Below are 25,906 nucleotides of genomic sequence, written 5' to 3' on the forward strand. Positions count from 1 at the left end.
ACTTTATAATATCTTTGACAATAGAATATTTATATTAAGATAAGGGAAATTAACAATCATGTAATTTTATTATATTATTAATAATATTTTAGTCATGTAAGAAAGATTAAAAAAGACAGATGTTTAAAATAGGTTTAAATTTATATAAAACAAAAATTATTGGTCCTACTTTAGCTATTAATATTAACCATCATCTTCTTCCTCTTCTTTTTTTTTTTACTCATTCTTCTTCTTTTTATTGCACTTTTAAATTTTATATTTTTCATGGACTATAAGATATCTTTATTTATAAAAAATTTTTTTATATGTTTTTGAGTTCATTTTTTTTATCCTAAACTAAACTTACAATTATTTCTAAAATATTTAAAATATTTTCTTTTATAATATTTTTTCTAAGAAAATACCAAAATAAAAAGGTACATGAATAAAACATTATATATTTTTTGGATAAAAGTTTAAAAGATTTTTAAATATTTGTGTTTCTTCTCACTTTGGTACAAATTTTTTCATCACTCAATGGATTGTTTTAATTAAATTTATAATAGATATACTTAAGTATGAACTTTAAAGTGTTTATATGGCTTGAAGTAAAATAAATTAAAATAGATTTTTAAATTAAAAAAAAAGTAATACATTTAAAGTTAAATATTTTGATATAAAAAAATTAAAATATATTTATTATCTAATTCTAATTAAAAAAAAATCATTATCATCACTTTTTTTTTTAATAATGTCCATTATACTTGAATATATATATTATTTGTTTTGTGTAAAACAAAATTTAGTAGCATTTAATTTTTCCTTAATCTTTAATTCTTTCTTTTACTTAGTTGAAAAATAAATTTTGTTTTTATATTAATATTAAAACGGCAGGAGGAACCAATTTACTTTATTTAACTTTTTTTAATCTTTTTATATTTTTTTTTGTTCAGTTCATTTTAGAACAAAAAAAATTAAAGAAATTAAAAGTTGATGTTATATGATTTTTATTTGTTGTTGAAATTTTTTTTTTATTATCTTATAAGAGAAAAGAAATGTTAATTTTTATTTTATCTTAATTTTAAACATTATTTGTTAAAATTAAATTAAAATAAAATATAATTAAGTAGTTGGTCAATGGCATAAAAAATTTTTATTTATTACTTTTAAAGCTATAATAAAATTGGTGATGATGATTAATTTTTATGAATTTCTAAAATAGTTTATTTATAGTAATCTTATACTTTTAAAAATGATTTTGATATGCTCTGATAATTTTAATACAAAATTTGAACTTTTATAAAAATAAACTAAAAATTTATTGATAATTTTATAGGGAATGCATCATTCATAGTTTTTTTTTATCTTTACCATTTAATATATTATTTCTTATTGTGGCAAACATTACCACCACCACCACCACCACTCACTCATCTATATAAATTTATTATAAAACAAATTTTTATTACAGTATTTTAGTACTTCTTTTATTCATGTATATTATAAAATTTTTTATTCTTAAAAAAAAATCGTTCAATTTAATATTTTTTTTTATAAAAAAAAACATTTTCAGTTGTTTTATATATTATAACAAATTATATTTTAAATTGTCATTTAAAGTACACCAAATGATTTAAAATAGTACAACATTTACACTTTGAAAGGTTATTTTTTTTTTACTATTTAGAATTTATAGTATCTACTTTAATAAAAAATTTCTGATTTATATGTAAAGTTAAAAATAAATGTGAATTACATTTGCTTTTTTACACCGCAATGATCTTTAATACATAAATGTAATTGTTTATAATTTTTTTTTAATATTACTATTAATATTTTAATATTTTTTTTTTCTTGTTTTTTTTTTCTTTACTTAATATATTAACTTGCCTTTTTGACACTTAAAAATATACCATATTTATTTATATACAAAAGATTATCATAATAATTTATCTATATATTTATATTTATCCTTTTTTTTTTTGTTTTAAGTTTGTTATTTATTTTTGTCATTTGCTTTTTTATTCCCTTAAATTTGAAAATAATTTTTCTTAAAATTTATCTAATTTGGGTAAATTTAATAATTGCCTTTTATTTAACTGTATTTTGTTTTATTATTACTTTTTTTTATATATAAAATAAATGATAAAAGTTAGTATATTTCTATTTATTAAAGATAAAATAAATGTCATAAAATAATAACTTATAATATAAAAGTTTATTTACTTAAAACTAACATGCAATATTTATTATTTTGAAAAATTAAAAACTATTCAATTTATAAAGATGTGCCATTTATGTATTAAATTTTCAATTAAATTAACAAAACAATGTTTTTTGTCTATTGAAAAAAAAGGGAGAAAAAGAGGGTAGACCTTGATTTAAGATTATACAAACAATAATATTTGTTCTTTTTTTTTAAATTACATATTCTATTAATAACTTTTAACTCTCTTTTTTTTATTTTATTTTTTGTTCATAATTTGTTTCTTTTATTTTAGATTTTAATTGAAAGAAAAATTATTGTTTTTTTTTTTAAATTAATTGAAAGATGTTTAATATAAAAAAAAACTAGTGTCTTTTTTATTTTTAATATTTATGGGGATTTGGAAGAGTTATCCTCTGCTTTAACCTCTCCCCGAATCCTGTTCAAATTTTATTTTAAATAACAACACCTATCTTCTTTTTTTTTGTCCATTCAAAAGGATTTTATAAATGAGGTTTGGTATTTTGATAAAATACTACTTTATATTTTTACTTGCCAACCAATAACTTTTTAATATTTTTTTAATTCTTCTTTTTATAAAAATGAACAATAAAGATTGGTCAGTTTTCTAGTTTGGTTTGGTAAAATCATTAACCATCTACTAAATAATACAAATTGTGGTTTTTATAAAAAAAGATTATTCTAATAAGTTTGATAACAAGTATAATAAATGTTTTTATAAAAAATATTATAATCACCATAATTATAGTATTTTTTTTACTTTAGATGAATTGAATTTTTACTTTTTTTTATATTAATAAAATTATTTTTTATTTCATCTTAAAAGTATATCTTTTATTGGGCAAATTTATTACCGTTGAAATTAATTTAAGATAGGAAGTATATCTTTTACACTAGATTTGTTTTTTAAATTATATCATATTTATCATAAAAGTTTCATTTTGAAATACTATTATTTTTTGTATTAAAGTGTAAATGCCAATTTCAATTATCATCATAACTTTTTTATTTTAGTATTCTTTTATCTAACTAAATAAAATCGTAATTTTTAAAAGTAATAGTATATCTCATCATAAACTTTAAAACTTAAACATTTTGATTTTTATTATTATATAATTTTATATATATTAATTTTTTTTAATCCCATAAAATAATACATAACATCTTTATATCATACTATCATTTTCAATTAATAAAAAGTAACTTAATACAATTTTTGATAACTTTAATGTAAATTTTATAGATAATTTTATATCTTTTTTAAGTAATAAGTTAACTATCAAAAATGATTATAACAATCAAATTTTCTTTTTTTTTGACATTAGCTTATAGTGTAGGGCAATTGCTTGTTAAATTTTTGACATATGGATGAGATGAGACATAAACTGTATTGTACATTTAATACTCTATTGACTTCAATTTTAATCCATAATAGTAAGTTGAGTAAAATTGTTTCTTTTTTTTTTGTTGTTATCTCTCGAGTGTGCTTGAGATAGATATATATTAAAAAAAAAACTATTTCAAGATTAAGTAAGTAGTTTTAATAATTTAGTAAAAAATTTATACTTATTTAAACTTTTCCCCCCATAAACAATAAACTATGACTAATAATATTTATATTTTTACATCTTTTTTTATTTATTATAAATTAACAAAAATTTAATTGTAATGTTAAAGCCATCTCTACAATTAAAAAATAAATGGCATATTGTTGTGTAATTAAAAAATTATTTTAATTGTTATTACATTAACCATTACATCATCTTAAAATATAACAATAAATTTTTTCTATCATTATTATAAATTTTATTACATATATATTTGATTTTAGAATTTTTTTTTTTGTATCCAAAAAAAAATAAAAATATAATTTTATATTTTATTATTTTATTATAATAGATTATTTTATAAAATATTTTACGTATTATTATACGTCTAACAATTACACAAAAAAAAATTAATATTAAATTCTAAATGAAGAAAGTTAAATCAAATGGATTATGATATCAATATTTGTTATATATTAAGAAATATTATAAAAAAAGAAATAAAAATTCACTATACTAATTGTTTTTTTTTAATAATATTATTTTTTATTAGTAATATTGTGATAGGAAATACAAAAAAAGTTGATATTTATAGGAATTCTCAGGATAATGAAATAAATTTATACTATAATGGTAGGAGATCAAAAGATGTTAAGATAAAAAAATCTTTACCAATATCACATGAAAAAAATAATTTTTTTACATCTATGAAAAGGAGAAGAAGTAGAAGAGAACCAGCTATATGGGGTGAACCGGCTGGGGATTATTCAATTGTTGTATTGGAAGATAGAATTATATATTTACATGGTCTTTTGTTTGTTGATAATAAAATTGTAAGTAATTATTATGATTATTTATTTAATTTTTTTTTTTATAAATTTATATTTTAGTCTAAACATTATAAGTCAAAAGAAGATATGAAAAATGGTCTTCTTTTAATGATTCAGGAGGCAAATGAATATTTTTATCAATTAAATATTCGTATAATTATTGTTGATATTCTTGAGACTAATCGTAGTGATTTAAGTTTATATACCTTTGAGTCATATCGAAATAGTCTTTTAAATAAATTACCTAAACATGATTTTGCCGTTTTAGTGGCACATAAATATGCTGGTGGTTTAGCATTTGTAGGTGGATTATGTAATGAAAGACCTATAATGTTATGTGGATTTTATTCACAAAAACCAGAAGCAATGGGAAGTATATTTTTTCATGAAGTTGGTCATCTTGTTGGATTACCACATGTTGAAACTAACAAAACATTAATTGTACCTAATTGTAAATGTAAAGAAGCTAAAGAAAAAGGGTATTTTAGAAAAAATAATTGCTTAAAAATACCGTAAGTTTATATATTTTTAAATATTTTTATTTTTAAAGGGGTTATGATCATGAGTGTACTGTTCAAAGTATGGTAAATCATTTTTATGGTGCACATTGTATTAATTATGAACAACCATATGTAGATCTTTCAAAAGTTCAACCAGTATGTGGAAATGGTTTGGTAGAAGGAAATGAAGAATGTGATTGTGGTACAAGTAGAAGTTGTATAAATATAAATTGTAATGCTAAAAATTGTAAAAGGTATATTAAAATTGAACATATAATTGGTGCATTAATTACATCAATAATATTTATGTTCATACTTTTAGTAATAATAGTTTCAAGAACAATAAATATTACTAATAAAGAAAAATTTATTACAAAATTATGTGTTAGAAAATATCAATCTATAGTTAAAAGTTTTAAATTTAATCAAAATACTACTACTACTACTACTACTACTTCTTCAATGTTAATTAACAAACCAAATATTAATACCTTAAATATAAAAGTTGGTAGAACATTATCATTAAGACCAAAAGTTCCACCACCACCACCACCTCCTACATTACAAACATCAAATAGTACAATAAAAAGTCTATTATTTTTTAATAGTGAAAATGATTTTTCAGAAAAAAGTTCCGGAACTTCAATAACAACTTTAGAAGTAATTTATGATGACAAAAAAAATACAGGGTTAAGGAATACAAATAACTTTAAATTTACACAAAATGATATTTTAAAAAATAACAATAATGATGATCATATCTCTTGGAAATTTGAAGACTTCACTAGTAGTGATGAAGAAAATTATTAATAAAGTGATAATAATAATTTATCACACAATATTTATTCATATCATAATAAATTCTTTTTTTTTAATTTATATTATTTTAATTTGTTTTTTTTTATTTGTAATAAATTAACAATATTACAAGTATAATATTGATAATTAATATTTTAATAAAAACTTTTTATATTAAACATCAAATATTTCTTTTATTATAAAATTATTTAATGATTATTGGTATATTTTAAAGAATGACTTTATCTTTCAAATAATTTGTTTAAAAATTTGACTCATTTTTTTTACAAAACATTACTCATCCTAATAATGTTTAATTAATCTAAAGTAAAAAAAGTATTTCCAAGTTCTATCAATTGTAAAAAATTTCAAATAACTATTTTAAAAATACACAGTTGTTTTCAGATATGATACCACTTACACACTATGATTAATTTTTATATTTTTATGAATTAAAAAATACCAATATTTATATATTTTACACAAATCAAAGATGTTTGTTTTACACTATGATAAAAATAATAAAATATAAAGGATAACTTATAATCTTTATAAACAATATATAATATTAAATTATTTTTTTTAAATTAATAATATTTATTAAATTTTCAATATAATATCCTTACTTACTATTTTATTTTAATAAAAATTAGAAGGGATCAGGAGTGTCAAGTGATGTTATATCTTAAATAATAAATCAAATTCATATATTTTTTGATAAAATTTTTAAAGATCCCCTTCTTACATAAGATGTGATAAGGAAAAAAAAAAAGACTATAAATATTGTGATGTTGTTGGGAGGATATAAGAAATTTTTATCAAATAACTAATCATACTTTTTTTTTAAAAAAATTTTACCATTTAATATCTAAATTTATATAAATTTTAAAAATATATGCATTTAAAATAATATTTTTTATAATAATAATTTTAGTAATGAAAGTCGCAATACTTTTTTTGTTAACTTTTCAATTACCATTTTTATATGGTATAGAGACAGTTTTTTTCCCAAAAGATGGAAATGATCCAATATTTAAGGAACAGATGGATAATATTATAACATTGGCAAGGAGTAGAGAACTTCGTGATGTCAAACCACACATTGATATCAGTACCATCTATTTGTATGGTGATTACAAATTTAAGGTAACAATAATAACAAGTTATGGAAAAATTTTTTGTCTAATAAAACAAAGTGACTGGTTATTTTTAAATAGTTCCCAAAAAAATGCCTTAGAAAGACTTTTTTTTTCATCAATTACAATTTTAAAAAATTCAGTTGAAAGTTTTATAAGCCATGTAAGAAAAAGTAGTAATATGGATAACTTTAAAATAACAACTTTTGATAATTTCAATTTTGAAGATATCCCATCATCAATGGAAGAGTATGAATAAAAAAAAATAAATCTAAAACAAATTTCAAGATGACAAAATCTATAATTGAGTGATGATGAAAGAATAAAAAAAAGAAAAATAATAAAATTTTAGGAACAAACTACTAAACAAGATACAAATGATGTTGTGTTTTTATGACATATAAATATATATATTCATTATTAATTTTTCTATTGAGTAAATATCTTTTAAAAAATATAAATTTATACTTTAGTGCTAAAACACTTTCTACTTTTTTTTAAATCTCATTTATTTAAATTATTAAAAATTTTTAATTATAACTTTAACCAATTTTAAATCATTACCATATTAATAAAACATATTTTTGTAATTTTTTTTTCCTCAAAAACTAAATATAATATGCTAGAATAAAAGTTTATTCTCATAAAAAGAAGAAAGTAAGAAAATAAATTTTTCAATGAAATTTGAATATTTTACTAACATCAAAATAATAATGATGTTGGATTAGATGATTAAATTGGAGATTGAAGGCATAGTGAATCAGTAATAAAATTTTCTAACATCTATAGTAGAATAATAAATTACCATTTTTGTCTTTTACTTTGAATATAAATTATCATAATCTTTAATTATATCATAATACCAAAATAATTTAAGCTTAAATTTAACATATTTTATTTAGATTAAATTTTTATCTTTGTCATAGGCATGTCTTAATTATTGTTTTAAAACTTTTTTTAAATATATATTGTCATTTTTATCAATATGTATAATTATCAGATATATATTCATCACCGAAAAAAAAAATTTTTAATTTTTATTTCAATTATAAATAAATTTAATTGACATATTTATTGTTTAAAATTTTTACTGTTATACAATAATAAAGTAGATAATTTATTCATATTTTTTTCATCAATTATATATTATTTTTAAATGTGACCATTTTAAAATATTAAATAATATATATCCTTTCTAAAATTTATTAATAAATTACATGTATATTTTATTAATAAAAAAATTTTTTTCTCTCAATTAATGGTATTCTATGAAAAATTTTCAGTATCTTGTGACCTTTATCAATATCTTTTTTAAAAATATTTAAAATATATATATATAAAATTTTTTAATTAATATTTATTTTTATTAATATTGCAGTATAATCATTAGGTAAAAAAAAAGTTTATATATTTTGGTTATATTAATAATGATGAAAAGTATTATTAGTTTAGGTAGATTAATAGAAAAAAAATGTTCTTTTATAATTGAAGTTTGAGCTTTTATTTTATTTTTTAATTTTTATTGTCATTTTGTTAAGAGAAAAGTTTTTTTTTTTTTTATTTTAATATTTTTAATATAGATATAAGATATAATTAGGAGACAAAAAGGTTTTCTAACTGTTTAATATTTAATTTTAATTAATTTTTTGTTATATATAATTATTAGAAATTTGGGTTGTTAAAAAAAATTATATAAAAATGATGAAAGTTAATTAAATTTTAGTATAGTTAATAATTAAGAACAATGATAATTTTAGAAATTATATACATTTTATAGATATTTAATTTTTAAAACTTTTTACTATTAATCATTAACTTTTATTTATAAGTGTAAATAAATATTTAGTAGTCTCATAATATTTACTAAATTTTTTTAAAATAATTTACCCAAAAAATAAAAATAAAATTCAATCAACCAAAAAAGGAAAAATTTTTTATCCTTATATTGATATAATTAATTATTACCTACTATAACTATAGAAATATTTTATTTTTTTTTCCAATGATACTTAAGATACTTAAAAAATTTGACTTAAAATAATAAATAAATATATTTCAAGAGGTAGTTTAAAAAAGATATTTTAAAAAATATTTTTGTTTATTTATAAATAGAATATTACAAAATAAAAGACTAAAAAAATTATATATTATCACGAGATGTATAAATTATCTTTAAATGGTAAGAAAATTACAAATTTTTTTGGAAAATATTTTATTTATCCCCCCCCCTCCCCTCTCTCACATATCCCCTTAGTACAGGACTATCAATTTATATATTAATGTACATGAATGTTTTTTGATTTGTTTTATTTGTTAGATAAATGTTTTTACACAGTCAAATGAAAATGTAATGCTACTTTTTTTTTTTATCCATTTTATTATTTTTTTTTTTCTATATTTACAGCTGTATTCTTGTATCAATATACCAATTCATTAACTTTTCTTTTTTTTTTTGTTAAAATGTAAAACAACAATATTTAAAGAATTCAATAATATTTTAAAAATAATGTTAATAACATAATTTTCTATATAAAGTTTTAAAATATTTTTGTTAATTGCTTCTATTATTATATTTATTGAAAAGTAATACTTTTTCGTGTAATACATATATTATTATTGTCATTGTCAAAAGACCTCTAATTACTCTTCATAAGCTAAAAACTTATTGTATTATTAAAATGTTATATTATATTTAAATACAGATATATACTAGAAATTTTAAAAAGGTATTGAAAATATATACATTATGAAGTAGGAATATAAATTAAAAACTATAATAATATATAATAATGAAATACTTCTTTAATTATTTTTACCATAAATAATTAAAAACTAATTGAAATACATTAATATATCAAATTTTTTATTTATAATAATTTTAGTTTAAAATTTGTCTTAAGATGAATAGTAGAAATTAACTAAATTTACCAACCAATTTCTATACTTTTTATTAATTTACTTTTGACTTTAATAAAATAAATTAGTAGTTGAAAAAGATAATATAAATCTTGAATTTAGTTTTATTATTTCATTAATTGGACGATGATTACATTTAGGAAATAAAAATTGTTGACACATAAAAGCTAACATCATTGTATAAATAAGTTACATCTTATATATACAATATATTTTTATATGAAAAATTTTATGTATTCTTAAAAGTATCATGCTTATATTTTTATTTATTTTTGAATAAAATAAATGAAGTTTTATTTTATTTTTTAATTTTATTTATAATTTTTGTAACAAGAATTTTTTTTTTATAGTAATTTATTTATATATATCATTAATTGTATTGTGAAATTTTAGTTAAAAAAAAGGAAATTGTACAATTTTTTAGTCACTATGTTTTTTTTTTTAATTAACATAACTATTTTTATTATTTAAAAAAATAACTTTAATGTATAGAGTAAATTAATTTAAATCTACTTCATTAATTTAATCTAACAATTTCATTAAAAATTAAAAAACTTAGATTATATAATAAAAAATTTTTTGGTAGAATTTTCATTTCCTTATGATACTCCTACTTAAAACTTGAAGTACCTTATTATAGCATTATTATAATTTAAATCGTTTGTTCATAATGCCTTCGGCGTCTCTTTTCATGTTAACAACAAATAATAAATCAAATAATCTTACTAACTTCAATTCTTTTTCCATCTGTTATATCAAAGTTTTAAATTATATTAATCCTTATATGCATACTTATCTTTTTTATTCATTGTAAAATAGAGCTAACAACAAAATTAATGTAGAAATATAATCAGTTCCATTTTTAAGAACAAAATAAAATTGTTCACTTCCTCAAATCTTTTTAAAATTTTAATTTTATTTTTCCCCTAAAACTATTTAATTATTTATTTTTAATGTTAAAAAATTAAAGTTAACAAAAAAAAAAAAAGAAAGGAAGACATTTAATACTTAATAAACAATTTTGTTTTTTAACTTTATTAATTAAAAAAAAAAGAAAAAAAGTATATATTATATATATTGTAGATTATATATACATATATAAAAAAAAGAAGGATGTGCCAAAGTGGATCTAAGGATAATGATGTAAAAATAGATAACAATAGTGAGGAAAAAAATAATATTATAAAAAGAAATACAAAAGAAATGTCTTTTTTATCACCTTATCTATTGTTACAAAAATGTGAAGAGTATAACAATATAAAAAAGAAAAGAAATGATAGTGATTTGTTACGACGAAGGTGAGTTTAAAAATTTTTTTTTTGTTCAAATTTTTAAGATTTATTAACAAAAATTTTTATCAAGGTTGTATGTTTATATTTTAACAAAATCACTCCTCATCATATTTTATTTTATTAATTGTCGTTTGTGATTTATTTAAATATATAACAATCATTAAATTGATAAAATATACATTGTATTTATTTTATAAAAAAATTTTAACTTTAAAATATTGATATATAATTTTTGTTAGATATTATTATAAAGTTTGTTATATTTATTATGAATTATTCTATATTTAAATTTTGATATCAAGATTTATTGTTATGTATTTTTGATAATTCCACATGACTAATAAAATAAACATGTGTTTTTAGTAGCTTTGAGCGTTGATATATACTAATAAATGTTTGCGCGAATAATATATTGTAGTATAAATTTTCTTTTAAACTTTTTTTTTTTTTACATAAAATTTTTGCTAACACAAATATAATATAACATATAAAAATTTACTTGTAATTGTTCAATTTTTTATTTTTAATTTAAAATATAATGTAGATGTTTATTTGCAATTTTTTTTTATTTTTTCTTTTTGTTTTAAATATATTTTATTTTATATATAATATTATTGTTTATGTATCTTTAACATTTAAACAGTTAAACATATAACAAACTTATTATATTCAATTTTGTTATTAAAGAAAGTCCATTATTTTGTGACATTTGTTAATATACAATCAAATATGTAGAGGACATCTATTATAAATAATGCCGTAATAATTATTCTATATACCTTCTTTTAATTTATTGATTTGTTAAATTTAAACAATATTTAGGAAAATACTTCTTAGTATGTATATGTATAACATTATATATTTTATAGTTAAATTTTAAATATTAAACATTATAAAGCTTCGATTAGCTATAAAATATATGTTTAAAAAAATTTTTTTCATACCATGTGATAAAATAAATAATTGAAAATTATATATGTAAGGGTTCTCTTAAAAATAGATGTTTTTTTTTTCTTTCTTAAATAAAAAGATATTTTTTATTTTTATTTTATTTATAAAAAAAATATTAAAAATAAATTTTTTAGTGATTGAATATCTTATTTAATTTTATTATTTTTTTTTAGATATAATTCAAGGATGAAATCTGGTATATCAAGATTATATGAACTTCAACCAGATCCTTATGATGCAACACAAAGAAAATGTATGAGAGTTTGTGTATTTACGGAAGTTAAAAATGTAAATGAATTAATGGAAATGGTTAGAACAGGTGAAATTGATGCTGCTTTAATAAAAGCAGAATTAGTAGTAGAACCATTTGTGCTTTTAGCTGCTGCAAATAGAGCAGTCCATCAAGCAGCTCATAATAGAATGAGTACAAGGTCTCTGGCAGCAGAATTAATATATTCATTATCACCAACTAGAAATGTTAGTTACATTATAAATATTTTATATTATATTACCTTTTAAATTTTCTAGATATCTGAATCATTAATTAATTTTGGAATTTCTGAAGGATCAGAAAATTTAATTGTGTGTGTTTTTGATGATGCAAAAGGTTCTAAAATGGTTAAATTATCTAAAAAAATTAAAGGAAAACCTGTAAAATTTGAAAAATGGATGCAATTAGTTCATTATCCTTCCATCAAAAAGGTATTTACTTTTTTTTTTAAATTAATTATAAAACTTTTTTTTTTTAGTTGTACAATTTAAAATCAAGTGATTTAAAAAGTGAAGATTTATGTGATATAATTGCTAATCAAATTGTTTCAAAAGATTTGATTTGTTAAAAACTTTCAAAAAAATGCCTTTATTTCTCCTACTAAAATAGTTTATATAATTATATTTTACTTTGTAATAAATAAAAAAAATCCGGTTTATATCACAGTATTTTTTTAATTTCAATCATACAAACTTTAATAGATTTTAAAAAAATTTGATAACATTAACATGTTTCATTTTGTGTACATAAATTATTAAAAATTTATCTTAATCATAAACATTTCCATCAATCATTCCCAAATATATTTTAATGTAAAAATTATTAAAAGCAAAATATGTTTTTAAAACAAAAAATTTTTAACCAGAACAAATTATGATTAATGTAATATTATTATAAAGAAAAAACATATTGCTATTATTATATAAATTTTTGTCTGTTTTGTATTTTGGTTCTAATTTAAGAAGGAATTGTAATTTATCTTCTTTATTGTTTTTTAAAATACACTTGGGTATTAAAAATAATACATAATAATAATCCAAGATATATAACTGTAACACTTTATAAAAAAAACACATAGGACAAAAATAATTTTATTTAAAAATGAAATAAAAAAGTTTTTTTTTTTAATTTAAAATAAAAAATTGATAAAATTTACACATCAAAATAAAATAATATTATTATTCCACATTAAATGTAATGATGCAAAATTAAATTAATAAAAATTAAATTAAGATATCAAACAAATGATCTGTAAAAGGTTATTTTTTTTAATTATATTGAATTATTTATAATGTAAAGGAAAAGATTATATCACCAAATAAGGAAATATGTAAAAAGTTATCCAACCAACCGGATTCGAACCAGTGACCTAAGGATATCAGTTTTAGAAGCTACAGTCCTCCGCTCTACCAACTGAGCTATGGTTGGCTGTTGGCTCAAACTTGAGCATGATAAAATATTAATTTTTAGAGAATTTAAGGTTATATGACATTTTATTATATTTATAGCAATTTAATTTGTTTAGGAACTTCAAATTCAATAACATAATTTATCACATAAACTAAATTTTATCAAAAAATCAAAAATTTGCATTTTTAAAATAATTTTTAAGTTCTCTCATAAAGAAGATTTTGACAATTTTGGAATAATATTAATAACTTTTTAAATAAAAGAAATTTTAAAAGATTCCTCACGATAAATATTTCTAAATATTTTTTACATTTTTTTTATTAAATATTTTTTTGTTTCCAGATGTCGTGGTTATTTGGAATGAAACCTCAGGGGACTCCATTTGTCCCCCCTTCTGATTATAATCCCGATGCCCCACCAGAAGGATCAAATGCTCCAAATGTAAATGAAAGTAAAGGTACACGATCATCATACTCATTTGACAGTACTGCTCTTGAAAGAGCTGCGAAAGCTGCAAAAGATTTAGAAAGATCTAACAATGCTAAGGAAGCACTGGAATTATCTCGTCTCCAGGAATTAACAAGACAAAAGGAAGTTGATAAAGAACGAACTCAAATAGAGGCACAAATTGTTGCAGCAAAACTAGAACAAACAAGAGTCATGGAAGAAGAAAGACGAAAAACATTAGTTGAAGAGACAAAACATGCTAAAGCGGTATGTGTATATAATTTAAAAAATATATATTTTTTTTTTAAATTCTAATTTTTTAGCGAGCAGAGTATCAAGATCAATTAGCACGTAAAAGATCCGAAGAGGAAATTGCTTTAAAACAAAAATATGAGGAAGAAAGTCGCCGTAGACAGGAAGATAGTGTGGCTAAACAAGAAGCTTTACGTAAAAAAACAATAGAATATGAACTTCAACTTCGACATAAACTTGACTTAGAAAAAATTGATACTGAAGTTAAAGCTAAAGCTAAGGCAGCACGTGAAAATCGTGATGTTAATTTAGAACAATTAAGAGCAAGTGAGGAGGAACGAAGAAAGACAATTGTTGAACAGATAAAAACATCAGGAGCTTTAATTGGAACAGGATTACAAGAATTTTTCAGTGACAAAAGAAAGATGACTGCTTTTGTTGGTACTGCTACAGCTCTTGCTGTTGGTTGGTATGCAGCAAAAAGAGGTTCAGGAGTTGCTGCAAAATATGTACAAACTCACTTAGGAAAACCTAATTTAGTTCGTGAAACTAGTAGAATTACTCCATTAGAAGTTGCAAAACATCCTTTAGCAACAGTAAAACAAGTTTTTAGAAAACCATCAGATCCTTTAGAAGGAGTAGTTATAGCACCAAAACTTGAATCAAGATTACGTGACATAGCAATAACAACAAAGAATGTTAAACGTAATAATGGATTGTTTAGAAATGTTCTATTTTATGGTCCTCCAGGAACAGGTAAAACTCTTTTTGCTAAATCACTTGCTAAACATTCCGGTCTCGATTATGCAATTCTTACTGGTGGTGATGTTGCTCCTATGGGTGCTGATGGTGTATCAGCTATTCATAAAGTTTTTGATTGGGCTAACACTTCTCGTAAAGGATTAATATTATTTATTGATGAAGCAGATGCATTTCTTAGAAAAAGAAGTACTGAAAAAATTTCAGAACATATGCGTGCTATGTTAAATGCATTTTTATATAGAACTGGAGAACAATCATCTAAATTTATGCTTATTTTAGCATCAAATCAACCTGAACAATTTGATTGGGCTATAAATGATCGTCTTGACGAACTTGTATATTTTGGACTTCCTAAACAACCTGAAAGAGAACGAATTCTTTTACAATACTTCCAACAATATGTTGTTGGACAAGCTGCTTCTAGTAGTCGTAAAAGTAGATTAAAGATTGGAGATTTCGATTGGGTAGAATTACTTAAAGATATATCTATTAGAACAGAAGGAATGTCTGGACGTGAGTTATCAAAACTTGTTTTTGGATGGCAAGCTTTAGCTTATGCATCTGTAGATGGTGTACTTACAAAAGAGATTATTGAAAGTAGTCTTGAAAATGCTATTCAACAACATAAAAGAAAAATGGATTGGTTACTTAGGGAAATTAATACATTAAATCCAAAGGAGCATTCTAATCTTGCATTGGAATCTCAAGCATCAGAAAAAGTATAATAAAATTAGTTGTAATTTGTTATGTAGTTTATAAAATATTTCTGTTGATTTTATTAAAAATTATTTGAATTTTGCGTAGTAAATTTTGTTTATAATATTTATTCAAATTGTTATTATTAATTTTTATTAGACAAAATATTTTTAAATTTAATTAATAAAATTTTGGAATGTCAAATTCAGGAGATTTACCTTTATCACCAGTAAATAAAGGTCCTAAAACTATTATTAGTGATGATGATAGTTTACATAATACATCAATAAATGAGGGGGATAAATTATTAAAATATAAGAAAACATTAAAAAAAAAATTTATATTATTTCATGAATCACCTCAAGTTTTAAGACCTAACAGGCATATGTATTCAATAAAAGCTGGAAGAACAAGAGTAATAAAAAATATAACTCAAACTAATAAAGCTAAACTTGTATGTAATCCAACACCTGGAATAATTCGTTTCAAAGTAGATTCTAAAGGATCATTACTATTAACATGGGAAAATAGGATAACAAGAAAAAGAGAATTTGAATGTAAGCCAACTCCATCAACATGTACATTTAAGAAAGTTGGTGAGTGTAATGATGGATTTGTTGTAATTTTTCAAGATACTATAAACAAAGATATGGAATTTTTTTGGATTCAAGAAAATGATCCAGAAACTGTTGACAATTTTTTACCAAAAGTTAACAAAATTCTTAAAATGGATAAATAATTAGAAAAATGACGATGATCTTTTCTTAGTATTATTTATATACTAAAAATCTTTTAATAATAAATGAGATATAAATTATTAAAAGTAAATTCTATTTTTCTAATTATTTTTCATATCTAACTTTAATTCATTTTATTTTTTAAATCATGCATAAAAAATTTTGTATTAATTAATATTAAGAATAATAACGTTAATTTTTATATAAAAATTATATCATAATAAATAATTTTTTTATTATTTTTTGTTGTTAAAATAATTTTGATGTTTTAATTATTATTATTTAATGAATCAAAGAAATATTTTTAAAAAAAGTTACGTGTTTTGTATTAATTCATATTTTAGTATATAAATGTTTTACTAAAAATTTAATATGAATGATTGAGTATTTTCAGAAGTAATTATATATTAAAGTAATTATATGTTTCTTAAAAAATAATTAAAAAGGGAAGTTTTTTTTTGTATTATAAACATTTTTATTTTTCCTTTTATATTTATTTAATACAAAGGAAGTTCATGAAACAGTATTATATATTGAAATTAATAAAAATAATAATTCAAAAACTTATCTGATACTCTTTTGACAAAAAAATACTCTTTAAATTTTTTTTTTTCAATGAAATATTTATTTTATATTTGAAGTTATTTTTTTTATAAAACAAAATTCTTTTTAAACTTTTATAAAATGAATGGATAAAATATTGTTGAATAGATATTAAAATTATGTATTGCAGGAAGTTAAAAAAAAGTATTAGTTTGATGTACAAATAAAGATTTAAATGGATTTAATGCTAATTTAAGAATACTGTATCCTTATTCAAACTTTATTATAAAAAATACTTTTGTTTTAAAAAAATAAAATATTTTTTATACATTTAAAAAAAAAATCTTTAGACTGGTTTAAAATTGTTAAAACATTAATATTTTTATTCTTTTAATCTATTAGAACTTTTAATAAGTTTGTAAAAAAAAATTTCTTTTTTTTTCCAATACTTGGTGATAAAAATTTTGTTATATTTTAAAAATAAAATAATATTGTTTTCAAAATAGGGAAAAAAAAAACTTTTTTTAATTTGGATTAAGTTAATATTATTTAAGTAGAAATAATTATGTGATACTTTTATGTTATCTTGTAATTAAGTTGAAAAAAAATTATTCTTAATTTTATGCATCTATAATAATTATTTAACTAATTAAAATCATTGATTAAAAAAAATATATTTTTTTAAATAAAATAATTACATTAACATTACAATATAAATATTTTTTTTTAAAAAATTTACAGTAAAGTTTAGTATTTATAATAAAAATTGTCACTTATTTTATTAAAAATGTACCAAGTTTATATTATAAATATATTGGTATTAAAATATATCTTTACTATATGTGTTTATTAGTTTAAAAAAAATTAACTATTAAATAATATTATTCTAGTAGATATGTTTTATTTAATCAGAAAATTCTTTAACAATATATTTTATAAAAGAAAGATTTTAAAAATTCTATGATACTATAAAATTACTATTCCATTTTCAATGTACAAAAACTAATCTGCAATAAAAAATTAAAATCCTTATTGAATTGAATTTAGTAATTAATTTTATAAATATACTAATAGAAAATATTTAAAAATAAATTTTTGTTTGAGAGTTAATACATAAATTATCATCTTTACATTTCTTAACTTGGTATTTTATGTTGTTACTTTTAGTTTATATTTTATTCAATCTTTAAAATAATTACTTTTTACAGTAATAATATTGTATACATTAATAATATTCTTTAAAACTTATACTTATCAAAAAATACACATTTATACTTATCAACCTTATAATTATTTATATGTTTATGTTAAGAGTATAATTTTAAATTTTTTTTTTTATTAATTACTATTAGTGACTAATTTTAAATTTTTATAAATACAGGTGAATTTAAAAAATTATTTGCATTTTTATTATATTTTTTTTACTTAAAAAAACCTTTAATAAAATGTAGTTAAGTTTTTATCATATATGTAATGTTATGTAATATTAACGTATCATTTTTTTTTACTTGTTATATATATATTATTTATTTTAACATCATTTTTTTACAATTTTTTAATCATTTCATAGAATTATTTTATAATTGTTATTTAAAAGCGGCACGTAACTTGTAAATATAAACCAAAAGTTCAATAATCAATTAACATTATTCCTATTACAATTATATTAAATTAAATATTTTACTTTTTTTTTAAATTATATTTGCTATAAACTATTGTTAACAATTATAATAATTAAATATAATATTTTTACTTTAAGATATTTGAAATTATAAGAAACATTTTTATTAAAAAGTATAAAATTATGGAAAAAATATATGATACAAATTTTGATGAAATTCTTTTTTTAAAAAATAATAATAATTATATTTTTTTAAATGGTAATCAGTTGGATTATGATTATAAAACTATTGTAGAAAATATTAATAAGTCACTAGAGAAATATAATCAACAACCTATATGTGGGCATACTGAAGAAATCAATCTTTTTAGATATTTATATACATTATTTGCTTCATTTATTTCTGGAATAGGTTTATTATTAAATATTTTAATGTTATGGATATTTATAAAAAAACTTAATGACAATAAAGATCGTCCATATTTTTATTCAACATTCTTAGCTATATTAGATTGTTCTATATGTATTTTATTTATACTTATTTTTGGTGTTGATGTATTTGCTGGTTTTAATAGAATTGAAAGTTTATTTATAATTTATCATGATTATATTATTATTGTTTTTATAATATCAAAAATAACACAACTTTGTATTCCATATATATTAATTTTAAGTACATTTGAAAGGTATGCTGTTATTACAAAAAAATGGAGTAATTCTACTTTTTTTACAATAAAAGCTAGAATATTAACCTTATTAACATGTATTTTATTTTGTATATTATTAAAAATTCCATCAGCATTTTCAATAATAATTGAAGAGTATCCAAATTGTCCAAATCCATTTAGAAAATTAGCTGTTGATTTGTCAGAATTTGCTAAGGTATATTTATATTGAATTTTTTATTCTTTAAAATAAATAATTTATTTTTTTTTTTGTTTTTTGTAGGAAAATATATGGTATTCTTTTTATGATTTTCAAATAATGTGTTTAATACAACAAGTTATTCCATTTATAACAATTATAGTATTTAATTTATTAATTGTCCAACAACTTTCAATAAATAAAAAAAAACAAAAATCTCAAACAATTGTAAGTTTTTTTTAAAAATAATAATATAATATTTAAATTGTTTATATAATAATCAAATTTTTTAAATTTTATTTTTTTTTAGACAGAGACATCTTGTAGAGCAAATAATGTAATGGGATTTGCTTTATCACATCTTCAAGTTCTTCATTATCAAAATGATTATCAGTTAAGTCAAAAAATTGAAAATGCTGTCTATTCAACATTAGCTATTTGTTTTAGTTATTTGATTTGTAATGGTGCTCATTTAATATTAACAATACTAGAAAGGACTAATTCTACTTTATTAATTGATAAGGATGATGAAACAAAAGCATCCTTATTTTATACAACTTTTGGTGATGCTGTTAGTTTTATGTATATGTTTACTAGTGCCATAAGATTTGTCATATATTATAAATATAATAATGATATTAAAGATGAAATAATATATATTTTTACAATATTTAAAGAAAATGAAACAATTGAAAAACATTTATTTCCAGAAAATGTTTAATTATAATATATTTTTATGATTTTAATTATCATTTCTTGGTTAATGATTAATAATAACGACAATTTTGTTTCCTATTTCTGGTTAAAGATAGTTATACAAACATATTAATGATAATATAAAAATGTAGTTAATTAAAATATTGATAAGATAGTAACTTATTTTTACTACTAAATGAAACTATTTGTATTTTAAAAAAAAAAATTAAAATGAAAAATATAATTTTTCTTATTTCTATTTTTATCATCAATACATATGGATGGTTTTATGGTCGTCCAGATCCAGGAGCTTCAACAAAAGGAGGTGTATGGCCTCTTCCTGCTAATAGTTATGATTATAATACAACAGTTTTGATTGATCCAACTTCATTTACCTTTACTACAACAGTAACTTGTAATATTATTCAAAAAGCTATCAAAAGATATTCAAAATGGACATTTCCTTCTACTGATATGACAAAAAAAAATATATTAAATAATGGATATACATTATCAACAATGAATATACAAATTGATACTCCATGTAATGATAATGAATATCCTTATTTAAATATGGATGAATCTTATCAAGTTGTTGTTCCACAAATTGGTGGAAAAGGATTTATTCTTGCAAAAACTGTATGGGGAGCATTACGTGGAATGGAAACATTTTCACAATTAGTTTATAGAGTATCAGAAAATAGTTATCAAGTTAAAAGTACTAGTATAAAAGATTCTCCAAGATTTTCTCATCGTGGTATTTTAATTGATACATCCAGACATTGGATATCAATAAATGTACTTAAACAAGTAATTGATTTAATGTCACAAAATAAATTTAATGTCTTCCATTGGCATTTAGTTGATTCAGAATCTTTTCCATATGTTTCAAAAAAATTTCCTAATCTTCATAAAAGTGGAGCATACTCACCACTTCATATATATACACCAGATGATGTACAAAATATTATTGAATATGCCAAGTTACGTGGTATTCGTGTTATTGCTGAATTTGATACACCAGGCCATACTGGAGCATGGACTGGTAAAAATAAATTACTTAGTAAATGTTATGATCGTGATGGAAATAATGATATATTAGGAAATATTTTAGATCCAACATTACCTGATAATATGAAATTTATAAAAGAATTTTTTGAAGAAGCATTAACTGTCTTTCCTGATAAATCAATGCATTTTGGTGGTGATGAAGTTTCATCTCTTATGTTAGAATGTTGGCAAAGAAATACAGATGTTATGAAAAGAATGAAAGAAATGGGATTTGGTAGTGATACAACACAACTTTTACAATATTATTTCCAACAACTTGTTAATTATGTTCAAAATGCCAGAAATGATACACAAATGATATTTTGGCAAGAAGTTTTAGATATGGGTGTAGCACCATCTAATTCAATTGCACATGTCTGGAAAGGTGACAATTTAGAAGATGTTTATGAAGAAATTGCTCAAACTACACTTAATGGACATTATACAATTGTATCATCATTTTGGTATTTAAATTATATCAAATATGGAAATGATTGGGGATATTTAGATTCTGATAATATGCGATTAAGAGGATTATATTATGAATCAGATCCACAAGGTTTTGTTGGTACACAACAACAAAAAGATTTAGTTATTGGAGGTGAAGCTATTATGTGGGGTGAATTTGTTGATGGAACTAATCTTGTTTCAAGACTTTTCCCAAGAGCATCTGCAGTTGCTGAAAGATTGTGGTCTGTTGCATCGATGACTAAAAGTGCTGATAAGGCATGGCCAAGATTACATGAACATCGTTGTCGTATGATGAATAGAAAATTTCCTGTTGAACCTCCAAATAATCCAGATTTTTGTCCATATGAATGGAATCCTTTATATGGAAATGTTGATGAATAATTTTAAATATTTATTCACTAGTATAAAAAAAAATATTTTTTTCTCAAATAAATTTTACTTTAAATATTAATAATATTTAAAAAATGAAGTTTTCTTTTAAAAATTTTGCAACTTAAATTAAAAGCTCTTTATAACCGGAAATGTATTAAAAGTTTTAAAATGTTTTTAAAGATTAATGTTTTAAATAACAGAAATCAAAAATAAAAGAAATTTATTTCTTTAATAAATATTTTGATTTGCCTTAAGACTTTTAATAATTACCATAGCAACATTAAATAAAAATTATAGCGCAACAAATGATTATCACGTATTCATGCATAGTGTTATAAAAATAAAATTATTAAAAAAGTTATAATATATAAAATTTGAAATATTTAATCTAAGTATTTTTTTATTTTTTAAATTATTAAAAAAATATAATATAATTTTTTTTTATATAAGAAGATGGGAGCAGAGGCAAAAAAATATTTACATGATCATAGAATTCCACAATTATTTGAGGTAACTATTTTTCTTATTTTTATAAATTTTTAGGGCTTAATGACAGGATTAATTTATAATAAACCTGACAATCCAATAGAATTTATTGAAATTTCAATAGCAAAAATAAAAAATGATCCATCATTAGCACTTAAGTGGGATTCTTTTGTAGATTCAGAACACCTTCCTAGTCTAAAACCATCAGCTTATCCCCTCTCAAATACATATAAAAATAACAAAACATTAGTAAAAAATGAATCAGCAGGAACAGGTTAGTTTATAAATATCAAAAAAAAATATAACATTAAAAAAATTTTTTTTTTATATATTATAATATTCTTTTATGTATAAAATTTTTGACAATTATAATTATAAGTTATGACTTACATAAAATAGTATATTTATTTAGTAGGCATGTTATTTCTTAAAATTATATACTTTTTAAAATGCCAAGTAAGGCATTCATATTATGTAACATAGATGGTATATCAAAATATTGGATTGAAGTACCATTAAATAAGGTAGTACTTATTGAGCCAGGTAAATATCAATTTTAAAAATTTTTTACTACTTTAAAAATATTTAATAATTATTTTCCGGTGTATTTTAGTAAAAAAATCAGAAATTATAGATGAAAGAGTACCACGATTACAAAGTAGTCATTCAAATAAATTTTCTTCTTCAGTAAAAAGTAAACATTCAGAAAATAAAAGTATAAAAGATTTAGATTCTCCAAAAACGAATCGTGAAAGGTGTGCATCTGTAATGAAAGCTGCTGAAATTGCTCAGATTCCAAATGTTCCAATTATATTATTTATGGGTAGGTAAAATATTTTTTATTTTTTAAAATTATATTAAATTATTTAAGGTGGTCCTGGTGGTGGAAAAACTAAACATGCTGCAAGAATAAGAGAAAGTATGGAAAATAAAGGATTAATTCATATATGTATGCCAGACTTAATAAAAATGGCCATAAATAGGTATTCAGATAAATATCCAGAATGGAAAAATGCTGGTGAAAAATATTCTAGAGGTGAATTAATACCTAATTATTTGGCTCTACAATTAATAAAAGCAGAAATGGGAAGATATCAAAATGCAAAAGCATTTTTCTTGGAAGGATTTCCAAGAGAAGCGCAACAAGTTGAAGATTTTGAAAGGGAAGTAGCTCCTGTAAATATGGCTTTAATATTAGACTATGATGAGGGAACACTTAGAAGTCACATGGAAAAAAGGGGATTATCACTAGAAGTTATAAATTGCAAAATAAATGAATTTAAGAAAAAAACATTACCTAGTGCTAAATATTTTGATGATCAAGGTTTACTTCATTTAGTAAGTATTTAATTATAATATATTTCATTTTTTTTAAAGATACCTGGAGAAAATTCTAATGAAGAAATTTTTGATAAACTTAGTGTTCTTGTCAATGAAGCTATGGAGTATGGAATTCCAATAAAACAAATAAATTCTCCTGTACACATAGAGAAAAAAGTTGAATCAAGAAATACATCATCTAAAAGCAAAAAATCTGATAATTCAATAACAAGTGAAAAGAAGAGAAGTTTTGAATCAGAAAAAAAGATGACAAAACAAATTACAAAAACTGACAGTATGGCTACTATTAATTCAAGAAAATCAAACGATTCAAGAGGTACTCCATCAACACCTGCTGAATATAATTTAAGAAATGAAAGAAATTTAAATAATAAAGGTTAGAAATTTTTTTTAATATATTTATATAATATACTTTTTTTTCTCTTACAGAAAATGATACTATTTCAGTTAATAATGATACAAATTCAATAAAAACAGAAAATAAAAATGAGCATAATATTGAAAGTAACATTGTTGCATCAAATTCCTCACATGTCATTATTCAACCTGAAACTCCAAAAGAAGAAAAAAATATTGAAGATGAAGTTATGAATAGAGAAGTAACATCTGATACAAGACCTTCAACTTTATCTCAAAGACCACCATCATCAACAATAAAAACAGTTACAGCTGTAATTGAAAAAAATGAAAGAAACAACACAGGAGAAAATAAAAATTCACCATCCATAACTCCTACATTAACAGCCAAAGAAGGAATAACAATAAATGTACCTGTTATTTTAATAATAGGTCCACCAGGAAGTAATAAAACTGAAATATCAAATAAAATTTCTCAAAAATATGAAGGTTTTACATATTTAAGTATGGGAGAATTACTTAGAAATATGGTTGAAGAAAATAAAAATGATGAATTATGGCAAAGAATTGGTAAAAAAATGGAAGTTGGTGAAATGATTCCAATGAAAATATGTCGTGAATTATTATTTTCTGCATTAACCAAACATGTTTCAACAGCATGGGGATTTGTAATTGAGGGATATCCTCGTAGTTTACCACAATTAAGTGATTATGAAACTCATGGTATACGATTAGATTTAGCAATATTAATTGACTGTACTGAACAATTTTGTATTGAAAATCTTTCTAAAAGATTTAATATTGATGATAGTAGTAAAAAAAGACCAGGTATATTTAATAATTTTATTTTATCAATCTTTAATTTAAATATTTTAGATGATGATCCAGATATTGTTAAAGCAAGACTAGAACATTTCAAACAAAATAATCTTCCAATGTTAAAAGCTTTGGATGATACAGGAAAACTTAGAGTTGTCCGTATAGAATACAAGGTTCGACAATCGTTTTCTCCTAAAGTTAAAAATTAATTTTAAAAAAAATAAATATTCCAGGAGAGATCGTTTGTTAAACTGAAAATAATACCTTTCTATCTCTACATCTATCTCTCATCTTTTTTTAACATCTATAATTATTTTCATATTTATATTTTTCACTTTAAAGAAAAAAATTTTAACTATTTTATTTTTAGATTGATGGTGATACTGAAACGGAACAAATCTTTAATAATATTACTGATATTATTGATACAGCCATATTTGTAGAAGAAAATAATGCCGGAAAAGGACTATCAACAGGAAATTCTAATAATACTCATGAAGATTAACTATTTCAAAAATAATTTTATTTAGCAAAA

At 20.4% G+C, this 25,906-nt stretch overlaps 9 protein-coding genes across 9 annotated transcripts; all 9 read left to right on the forward strand.

The window, feature by feature from the left end:
* Positions 1-4,460: 4,460 nt before the first annotated feature.
* On the forward strand, positions 4,461-5,439 carry SRAE_1000197500 (Peptidase M12B, ADAM/reprolysin domain and Metallopeptidase, catalytic domain-containing protein; the record flags this gene model as incomplete). The annotated part of the gene is made up of 4 exons (XM_024648997.1): positions 4,461-4,586; positions 4,644-5,095; positions 5,134-5,337; positions 5,406-5,439. The coding sequence occupies 4 exons, from the start codon at positions 4,461-4,463 to the stop codon at positions 5,437-5,439; spliced, it is 816 nt and encodes a 271-aa protein (XP_024502918.1).
* A 106-nt stretch (positions 5,440-5,545) lies between these two features.
* On the forward strand, positions 5,546-5,893 carry SRAE_1000197600 (Hypothetical protein; the record flags this gene model as incomplete). The annotated part of the gene is made up of 1 exon (XM_024648998.1): positions 5,546-5,893. One exon carries the CDS (start codon positions 5,546-5,548, stop codon positions 5,891-5,893), a length of 348 nt encoding a protein of 115 aa, XP_024502919.1.
* Positions 5,894-6,817: 924 nt separating this feature from the next.
* Positions 6,818-7,276, forward strand: SRAE_1000197700 (Hypothetical protein; the record flags this gene model as incomplete). The annotated part of the gene is made up of 1 exon (XM_024648999.1): positions 6,818-7,276. One exon carries the CDS (start codon positions 6,818-6,820, stop codon positions 7,274-7,276), a length of 459 nt encoding a protein of 152 aa, XP_024502920.1.
* Positions 7,277-11,046: 3,770 nt separating this feature from the next.
* SRAE_1000197800 (EKC/KEOPS complex subunit TPRKB) lies at positions 11,047-13,015 on the forward strand (the record flags this gene model as incomplete). The annotated part of the gene is made up of 4 exons (XM_024649000.1): positions 11,047-11,231; positions 12,350-12,653; positions 12,705-12,878; positions 12,926-13,015. 4 exons carry the CDS (start codon positions 11,047-11,049, stop codon positions 13,013-13,015), a joined length of 753 nt encoding a protein of 250 aa, XP_024502921.1.
* Positions 13,016-14,199: 1,184 nt separating this feature from the next.
* SRAE_1000197900 (AAA family protein Bor) lies at positions 14,200-16,043 on the forward strand (the record flags this gene model as incomplete). The annotated part of the gene is made up of 2 exons (XM_024649001.1): positions 14,200-14,571; positions 14,628-16,043. The coding sequence occupies 2 exons, from the start codon at positions 14,200-14,202 to the stop codon at positions 16,041-16,043; spliced, it is 1,788 nt and encodes a 595-aa protein (XP_024502922.1).
* A 167-nt stretch (positions 16,044-16,210) lies between these two features.
* SRAE_1000198000 (26S proteasome complex ubiquitin receptor, subunit Rpn13 family-containing protein) lies at positions 16,211-16,753 on the forward strand (the record flags this gene model as incomplete). The annotated part of the gene is made up of 1 exon (XM_024649002.1): positions 16,211-16,753. One exon carries the CDS (start codon positions 16,211-16,213, stop codon positions 16,751-16,753), a length of 543 nt encoding a protein of 180 aa, XP_024502923.1.
* Positions 16,754-19,098: 2,345 nt separating this feature from the next.
* On the forward strand, positions 19,099-20,500 carry SRAE_1000198100 (G protein-coupled receptor, rhodopsin-like family and GPCR, rhodopsin-like, 7TM domain-containing protein; the record flags this gene model as incomplete). The annotated part of the gene is made up of 3 exons (XM_024649003.1): positions 19,099-19,797; positions 19,864-20,007; positions 20,090-20,500. 3 exons carry the CDS (start codon positions 19,099-19,101, stop codon positions 20,498-20,500), a joined length of 1,254 nt encoding a protein of 417 aa, XP_024502924.1.
* Positions 20,501-20,706: 206 nt separating this feature from the next.
* Positions 20,707-22,377, forward strand: SRAE_1000198200 (Glycoside hydrolase, catalytic domain and Glycoside hydrolase family 20, catalytic core domain and Glycoside hydrolase, superfamily domain and Beta-hexosaminidase family-containing protein; the record flags this gene model as incomplete). The annotated part of the gene is made up of 1 exon (XM_024649004.1): positions 20,707-22,377. One exon carries the CDS (start codon positions 20,707-20,709, stop codon positions 22,375-22,377), a length of 1,671 nt encoding a protein of 556 aa, XP_024502925.1.
* A 540-nt stretch (positions 22,378-22,917) lies between these two features.
* SRAE_1000198300 (Adenylate kinase/UMP-CMP kinase family and P-loop containing nucleoside triphosphate hydrolase domain-containing protein) lies at positions 22,918-25,876 on the forward strand (the record flags this gene model as incomplete). The annotated part of the gene is made up of 7 exons (XM_024649005.1): positions 22,918-23,128; positions 23,468-23,677; positions 23,726-24,192; positions 24,232-24,571; positions 24,625-25,380; positions 25,429-25,544; positions 25,742-25,876. 7 exons carry the CDS (start codon positions 22,918-22,920, stop codon positions 25,874-25,876), a joined length of 2,235 nt encoding a protein of 744 aa, XP_024502926.1.
* Positions 25,877-25,906: the final 30 nt, after the last annotated feature.

Source organism: Strongyloides ratti (assembly GCF_001040885.1).
Source record: "Strongyloides ratti genome assembly S_ratti_ED321, chromosome : 1".
NCBI lineage: Eukaryota > Metazoa > Nematoda > Chromadorea > Rhabditida > Strongyloididae > Strongyloides > Strongyloides ratti.